The sequence below is a fragment of the Thalassophryne amazonica genome, chromosome 6 (assembly GCF_902500255.1).
Source record: "Thalassophryne amazonica chromosome 6, fThaAma1.1, whole genome shotgun sequence".
Lineage (NCBI taxonomy): Eukaryota > Metazoa > Chordata > Actinopteri > Batrachoidiformes > Batrachoididae > Thalassophryne > Thalassophryne amazonica.
The window spans coordinates 109,611,485-109,620,678 of NC_047108.1; the positions used below are offsets into that span (position 1 = coordinate 109,611,485).

At 45.7% G+C, this 9,194-nt stretch overlaps 1 protein-coding gene across 1 annotated transcript in view; it reads left to right on the plus strand.

Annotated features, from left to right (window-relative positions):
• The window catches only part of LOC117511519, a 29,541-nt gene extending 28,674 nt beyond the window's left edge, over nt 1–867 (plus strand). The window contains exon 7 of the mRNA XM_034171530.1: nt 364–867. Within this exon, the coding sequence (XP_034027421.1) occupies nt 364–782 (419 nt within the window). The 3' untranslated portion in view covers nt 783–867. The remainder of the gene's footprint in view (nt 1–363) is intronic.
• Nucleotides 868–9,194: the final 8,327 nt, after the last annotated feature.

Here is a 9,194-nt window from a genome sequence, read left to right on the forward strand (position 1 = left end):
GTGAATGCGAAAACTGGTTAATTTGTAATTTCATTGTCCTGACCACAAAACCAAAGTTTGGAGGTCAAGACTGCTCTTTTCTCTTTTGATTGGTTGTAAAGAAATGGGAAATTATGGTTTAACCCATGAACAAGACAAAAGTGAAAAAAATTGTTAGTGTTCCCCCAAATGTGACCAAAAGCTTTAGCACACAACTCAAACGGCCACAGCGAGCTACTGACAGCTTCCACACTAGCTGACGGGGAACTCTGAGGTCCACGGAATCTACAAAGTAGTGAAGTGGGACCTGTGATATAGTGAAGTACAACAGGAGTACTCGGAACAGGGGCTGTTTCATCCTTTTCCATTGCTTTCTGTTCACAGGGAGTTACCAAGTTTACGTTGTGTATCCACCCAGTTATGACAAAAACAGTAGCTCCAACGCCACACATGCTGAGCTGGACACTGGGCTCAATGCAATGTTGGAGAACCACAAGCAGATCCAAAGCCTTCCAGACCTCGACCGACAGAACCAGACCCAGATCAAGAACAGTAACCACACAGCCGTGACGCTGTTTGGCAAGTTGGTTGGAGCTAATAGGAAGATGAGCAGAGGGGGTCTCAGCCCGCCACAGCACCACCAGCTGGTGGACACTGAGCCATACTGCCACCAGACCCTGTACATGCTTGCGTTCTGGAGCACCACGCTTGTCTACGTGTTCACAGGAAATGCCCTGGTCATCATCGTCTGTTTGTGTTGCCTTTTCAAAATTCTGAATATGCTAGCTAGATATCTGCCGTAGCAGGCTTTGATTTTAACGGCTCCTGTGAATGATTGTGTTATGTTTGATCTCTCATGCTGAAATAAAATCTCTCATGTTGCCTTCACAGAGTTTCAGCAGGTTATTTTTTTTAGGCCTAAACGGGCAGCGTGTTGACTTTGGGGTTGTACCTCATCTGGGGCATTCAATCAATCAATCAATCAATTTTTTATATAGCGTCAAATCACAACAAACAGTTGCCCCAATGCGCTCCATATTGTAAGGCAAGGCCATACAATAATTATGTAAAACCCCAACGGTCAAAACGACCCCCTGTGAGCAAGCACTTGGCTACAGTGGGAAGGAAAAACTCCCTTTTAACAGGAAGAAACCTCCAGCAGAACCAGGCTCAGGGAGGGGCAGTCTTCTGCTAGGACTGGTTGGGGCTGAGGGAGAGAACCAGGAAAAAGACATGCTGTGAAGGGGAGCAGAGATCGATCACTAATGATTAAATGCAGAGTGGTGCATACAGAGCATTTCTCACAGCATTTCTCAAAGTAAAAAAAAAAACATATGTAAAAAAAAAAATAACAAAATGGAACTGAGCAAAATAAAACATTTCATCTTGTGTTTGAAACGTAGGAAGACCCCACATGCTCGTCTCGTCCTACAATCATCAATTACACCAGTCAACAAAAACAACACTTTTTTTTTCTTGCATGGACTTTGAGAACTGATTTAGGGTCATTTTGAGGTGCTGAATCTGAATCTGAGCACAGATTTCCTCAATCACGTCACAGTTTTTGCAATCTGCATGTTTCGTATTGATGGATTACACAAAAGTTGCTCATTCACTCACAAGTGTGACACCACTAATTGTACAAAAGCAGCTTCAAAAGCAGAGTTTTTAAACCAGGTTCATGACATGTGAACAAAGAGCCATAATATAATTTATTGCGCCGAAGATGTGTGCAAGACTTCAATTGTCTGAGTAAAACTGAAGTTGCTTCAAGAAGGGCATCGGATATGAACCTAGTGCCAAACCCTAATGCGGAGTTGTGCTGGATCCGCTGCAGGGATGGGTATTGATAAGATTTTATCGATCCAATTCCTTATCGATTCCCTTATCGATGCCTCTTGTGAATTTTCTGTGTAGTAAAAGTGGGCTTTACAGGTTTTCTATGTCAACATTTTAAATTGGTCACTGGATCCTTGATCTCTGGACATAAACAAAATCTGTAGTTTTTGTCAAAAGTATTTCCTTTCAGACATTTTGGCATGAATGTCTCTCCATACCTCTGAGCTGAGCTCAGCCAGCTGCTGCACGTCTGCGCAGGACGTCTCATTTTGGGAGGAAAAAAACGTTTTGATCAATTGGAGATTGTTTGTATTACAATGTTTGGAAAGAGAAGTGATGTGATTTAAACGGTGTTTCACCTTGAAGTTATTAATTCCAAATGGATTCTATGGTTCTAACTTGTCTCGGCAGAGAGCCACGCAGCGTTTGGAGCTGTGTGAACAGAACGAAGGACGATTCTCCTTTCTTTCTCGCAACAAGACAGGAGTCCCAGTTAGTGACTTTAATCTGCACAAAAGTGACTCACGATTTCACATATTCAGGGATGAAAGTGGTGAAAAAAAAAAAAAAAGCTGAAACCTAAAATTACCCACCAACACCACCCGCATAAAAATGTTTGAATTCTAGAAGCTCTGAAATGCAATCTGGGACTATTCCAGACAAAAAACTGCAGTGAGTGCAGCATCCATTTTGGTGAGAGTGGAAAAACTTTCCTTATTCAAATTAATTCTAGTAGTATTCTACTCTTACTAGGATGCAGCAGTTTTCTATCTTGGCAGATAGTTCTGGAGGAAATTACTGAAGAAATTAAATTGAAAATATGGTTTGACAAACAAATTGTCATTAAACTTAAATAAAACAGGGATGAAATGGAGGTGTAAGAGTCACTAGGTGTTCACAGGAAACATTTATTTCTATATTTATTAATGTTCATTGTGGGTTGGTTTTATATTTTCTGTTTTATTTTATCAGGTTCTTTTTGTCTCTTTCTCTAAACTTGTATTGTAATGATGATAGAGTTGATGTTCTTGTTGTCATGCAAGGGTTAACTGTTCATGAGTTTGGGAGCAGGAGAAAGAGAGAGAGGGAGCCGCTCGGTGTTGTGAGTTGGTTTTTTTGAGCGTCTGATGAGCGAGTTGAGCGTGAGTTGTGGCTGTAACAGCAACTCTTCCCTTTTGTTGGTGTTCAATAAAAGTCCTGAAAGAGAACCGAGGTCTACAGCTGAATTCTCTGCAGCTAAGGGAGCTGCACTGGTGTCAGAAGCTCTGAATTCACCCACTGCATGAGCCGCTGCTCTAAATGGAACAAGAAGATGTCCTCCGGCCTGGGTGCCCAACTGCAGGTGAAGAAGGAAGTCGACGAGTGTACAATAGACATTCCAGAAAGTGCCATGATTGCCTTGGAGTGCTGGAATTCACGGCGGCTGGACAGCACTGTTCCCCGCCATCAGGACGCCATGCAGCCCGCTCTTGAAAGCAGCTCGGGCTCAGATGTAAACAAAGATGGCGGCGCCCAGAAGCACATCGTCGCCCACTCTGCCACATCGCTGTTCTCCAGCAGAGGGAGCTGGGAAGCTTACCGAGCGCAGTTCGAACTGTTAGCCACAGCGGGCTGGTCAGAGAAGATTAAAGCTGTGCCACTGGCACTTTCACTGACAGAGGAAGCTGCAGACTGCCTCCTGCTCCTGACTCAATCACCCCAGCTGTTCTGCCTGCGGATGTCTTAGCCCAACTGGATGCCTCAGTAGATCGGATGGAGGCTATCCGGGGTATCTGAGCTGTGTTGGTTGGATGAACAACAGCGAGTGGAACTGTGGCAGGTTCTGTGGGAATTTAAGGACGTTTATGCACTCAATGAAAATGAAGTGGGCCTCACACACCTGGTGGAGCACCACACTGATACTGGGGATGCAAGGCCCATCAAAGTGCAACCCCGTCGCTTGCCTATGCTTCGACAGGAGGCTGCTGATAGTGAGGTTCAAGCCATGCTGGAGGCAGGCATAATCGAGCCCTCAGACAGCCCATGGTCATTAACTGTGGTCATGATCCCTAAAAAGAAAAGCTGAAGGTGGAGGTTCTGCGTGGAGTATAGGCCCCTCAATAACGTGATGACAAAAAAAGACTGTTACCCCCTCCCCCGAGTTGAAGAGACCCTGGATTTGGTGTCCAGCGCCTAATGGTTCTCATCACTCGACCTGTGTAGCGGGTATTGGCAAGTGCTCATCACCCAGGAATCCAGGCCAAAGACTGCATTCAGCATCACCAGGGGACATTGGCAGTTCAAGGTTCTCAGTTTTGGTCTGTGTAATGCGCCTGGGACCTTTGAGAGGCTTATGGACAGTGTTCTGGCCAAGGTCCCTCAACATGACTGTTTGGTGTACTTGGACGATGTCCTCGTCCATGGGAGGTCCTTCGAGGCTGTGCTGGACTCCCTGAGGCTGGTGCTGAGGAGGATTGCTGCTGCTGGATTGAAGTTGCACCCGGAGAAGGCCTTGCCTTACAATATAAAGCGCCTTGGGGCAACTGTTTGTTGTGATTTGGCGCTATATAAAAAAATTGATTGATTGATTGACTTTATGCAGCGGGAGGTGGAGTTTCTTGGCCACAAAGTGAACAGTGAAGGCATCAGCATGCTTGAGGAGAAAATCCAGGCTATCAGGGACTGGCTAGTCCCGGATAACCAGAAGCAGCTCAAGAGTTTTCTCGGACTGGCCTCTTACTATCGGAGGTTTATGAAGGGTTTTTCCTGCATCGGAGCCACCCTTTTTCGTCTCCTCCAGAACTACCAGTCTTTCACGTGGACACCAGACTGTGAGGAGGCATTTTCAACCCTGAAGCAGGTTCTCACAAATGCCCCTGTTCTCACCACACCGGACCCCACCTTGCCATTCTTGCTGGATACAGATACCAGCGACATTGGAATGGGAGCAGGGGGTGGCATATTTCAGCCATGTTTTCAACAAAAGCAAGAGACAGTATTGCATGACCCGACGCAAACTTGTGGCTGTTGTTTTGCCTGCCTGGCACTTCACGTATTATATGTGCGGCATGCCCTTCACAATCAGGACAGATCATGCAGCTCTTCAGTGGCTGGTATCTTTCAGGGAGCCAGAAGGCCAGGTTGCAAGATGGCTGGAGGAGCTGCAGTCTTTTCACTTCAGTGTTTTGCATTGATCAGGGGCCCAGCACACCAATGCTGATGCCCTGTCCCGGTGTACATGTGCAGTGGATGGCTGTGGCTACTGCAACCGCAGGGATGCCAGAGAAATGGAACTCAGAGGGAAGGGGTTGGCTGCTGAACAAACATGCTGCTCCCTGGAGGTTGTGGGGGCTGCAGATTGGGCCTCTCAGCAGGAAGATGATAAAGAGCTGAAACCTGTACAGCAGTAGGTTCAGAGCAGGGACATACCATCCTGGGAGGGTGTGATAGGCCTGTCAGGGACTGTAAAGAGCCTGTCGAGTGAGTTCAGCACTTTGCACATGCTAGATGGTGTGCTCCAGCAGGCATGGAAGGAGCCTGCCACCAGAATGGAGAGATGGCAGGTGGTGGACCCTAAAACACTCAGACAGACTGTGTTGGAGGCATGTCATGGGGACACAGGCTCAGGACATTTTGGGAGCACTAAGACCCTCCGTTGGCTGTGCCAGGGGTTTTACTGGGGTTAGCATCGCCGCGATGTCGAGGATTTCACGCTGCGATGATTGTGCAGACTATAAAGGACCCCTTGACCAGTCCCAGGCCCCTCTACAACAATAAGCAGTTGGAGAACCCATGGAGAGGGTAGCGGTGGACATTTTGGGCCCCTTTCCAGTGTCAGACCAAGGAAATAAATACGTGCTGTGTGCGATGGACTACCTTACAAAATGGCCAGAAGCTTATGCCTTGCCAGACCAAGAAGCAGAAACGGTGGCAGACGGCCTGTTGGAGGGCATGTTCAGCAGGTTCGCAACACCTGACATCATCCACAGTACCAGGGCCAGAGCTTTGAGTCCAAGCTTTTCACAGCTCTGTGTGACCGGTTGAATGTGCAGAAAACACGCACCATACCATTACATCCACAGAGTGATGGCTTAGTGGAATGTTTTAACCATACGATGCAACAGTAGCTAGCCATCCTTACTGCCACTCACCAGCGTGACTGGGACAGACACATTCCCCTGGTCTTGATGGCCTACCGCTCTGCTGTCCAGAACTCCATAAACTGCACCCCTGCCATGCTGATGCTAGTTAGGGAAATCCGGACTCCAGCTGAGCTGGTTTTTGGACGGCCACCAGACAACATGGGACCCACCAGGACCCGAGTATGCAAGAAAGCTGCAGGATCATCTTGAGACAGCTCACACTTTTGTCAGGGACCAGCTGGAGAAGGCTGGCATGAGACAAAAGAGGAACTATGATTTGAGGCACAAAGGCAGAAGCTTCAGGGCCAGTGAGTTGGTTTGTGTCTACACCCCCAAACGAAAGAAAGGAACTATTATGTGGCTTAGTGGTTAGCACTGGTGCCTCAGTTGTTCACAAAGTGGAGACTTTTGGGGATGCTCCTTTTATACCCAATCATGAGTGTTGTTAGAAGGAAAGGTGATGTAACACAGTAGAAAACATACCACTGTCCCAGCTTTTTTGAAACATGTTGCAGGCATCCATTTCAAAATAAGGAAACATTTGCACAAAAACAATAAAGGATTTAAAGGATTCAAAAATTTTTTATTGTCATATGCACATAGGAACATGTTCCCTGCACAATGAATTGTGTCTACTGCATTTAACCCATCCTGATTGCCAGTTAGGAGAAGAGGTCGCCTTTAGGCGCCCGGGGACCAGCTCCAGATGTACATCCCTGCTTAGGTCAACAGCAGGGCTGAGCAAACCATGACCGGCCTCATGACAACAGACGACACACATAACACACAACACACATAAGCCGGCCCGGTACATGAACACATATAAAAAGCACACACAAGGTAAAACTAGGGAGAGAAAAACCTTCATAGCTGCTGTGTTAAACCACACAGCAGCAATGCAGGAAAAAAAACCATCAGCACAAAAAAAAAAAAACAATGATCACACACACAGACGAAAGACGACGAGACGACGACCGAGATTTGAAAAGTCCAGTTATCAGACAGAACACTCCGGAAGCAGCCTTTAGGCGCCGTCAACGGCCTTGTTTGTCCATCCTGGAGGGAAAAGGGGCCCAGCCCTGAACAGTCCACAGTCAACGTCAGAGCTGGAGAAGGTAAGGGCGGGGGGAGACCAGGGAGCGAGGCTTAAGTGTTGTTCTTCTTCAGGAGGTTTTTATCACAGCGGCCTTGAAGTGCAGCTGTGTTTTGGGAAGCCGAATGAATATCCAGATTAGCAGACGCCTGAAAGATTCCACAGTCTGAAACAGAATGGCTCTCAATACATCTGAATATAGGAGAGGAGATGTGGTCATTACTGACGATCAAAGCAGTTTTCCAGTGCAGTCATCCTCCCAGAGATGGTTTCCAACGTGCGGTTAACACCCGCCGACTGAGCTGACACTGCCCTTCCAACCAAATCAATCATGTGGGGCAGCCTGGACGGGCCAATTATTGCCGCTTCCACCTTCTTAATTTTCCGGTAAACCAGTGCTATGCCCGCTCCACACAGCAGAAAGTCGGTCACCACCGAGCCAAATACACATCTTCGACGTCCTCCACACACAGCGTGTAAAGGCACATGACCTGCCTCCAACTGTCCATCACGTAGCCCATCACATGCGTCCTGGCAGGACAGGTCGGGTCCTCCGCCCCCGAGTGTCTTGTAGAAAAAATAGTGTCAATTGTGTTCAGAGACCACTTTAACAGATCCATTTTTGCTGTTTTCCAGAAAAGCAAAGCTGGCAGCCTCACAGACAACACGCCACAGAAGCAGAAAAGATAGGGAGGGAGGGAGAGAGGAAAAAATGCGTCCATCTCGGCCGAGAGCAAGGAGGCAAAAAAAAAAAAAAAAAAAAAAAGTTTATCAGTTTTAACATTAAATATCTTGTCTTTGTGGTGTATTCAATTGAATATAGGTTGAAAAGGATTTGCAAATCATTGTATTCTGTTTTTATTTTACACAACGTCCCAACTTCACTGGAATTGCGGTTGTGTCTGTGTGTATATATATATATATACACACACACACACACACACATATACACAGTAGTGTTCAGAATAATAGTAATGCTATTTGACTAAAAAGATTAATCCAGGTTTTTAGTATATTTCTTATTGTTACATGGGAAACAAGGTACCAGTAGATTCAGTAGATTCTCACAAATCCAACAAGACCAAGCATTCATGATATGCACACTCTTAAGGCTATGAAACTGGGCTATTAGTAAAAAAACAAAAAAGTAGAAAAGGGGGTGTTCACAATAATAGTAGTGTGGCATTCAGTCAGTGAGTTTGCCAATTTTGTGGAACAAACAGGTGTGAATCAGGTGTTCCCTATTTAAGGATGAAGCCAGCACCTGTTGAACATGCTTTTCTCTTTGAAAGCCTGAGGAAAATGGGACGTTCAAGACATTGTTCAGAAGAACAGCGTAGTTTGATTAAAAAGTTGATTGGAGAGTGGAAAACTTATACACAGGCGCAAAAAATTATAGGCTGTTCATCTACAATGATCTCCAATGCTTTAAAATGGACAAAAAAAAAAAACAGAGACATGTGGAAGAGAACAGAAAACAACCATCAAAATGGATAGAAGAGTAACCAGAATGGCAAAGGCTCACCCAATGATCAGCTCCAGGATGATCAAAGACAGTCTGGAGTTACCTGTAAGTGCTGTGACAGTTAGAAGACGCCTGTGTGAAGCTAATTTATTTGCAAGAATCCCCCGCAAAGTCCCTCTGTTAAATAAAAGACGTGCAGAAGAGGTTACAATTTGCCAAAGAACACATCAACTGGCCTAAAGAGAAATGGAGGAATATTTTGTGGACTGATGAGAGTAAAATTGTTCTTTTTGGGTCCAAGGGCCGCAGACAGTTTGTGAGATGACCCCCACTCTGAATTCAAGCCACAGTTCACAGTGAAGCATGGTGGTGCAAGCATCATGATATGGGCATGTTTCTCCTACTATGGTGCTGGGCCTATATATATCGCATACCAGGTATCATGGATCAGTTTGTAAAATACTTGAGGTCATGTTGCCTTATGCTGAAGAGGACATGCCCTTGAAATGGGTGTTTCAACAAGACAATGACCCCAAGCACACTAGTAAATGAGCAAAATCCTGGTTCCAAACCAACAAAATTAATGCCTCGCAGATGAAGAAATAATGAAAAACTGTGGTTATACAACTAAATACTAGTTTAGTGATTCACAGGATTGCTAAAAAAGAAGTTTGAACATAATACTTTTGCGTTTGTA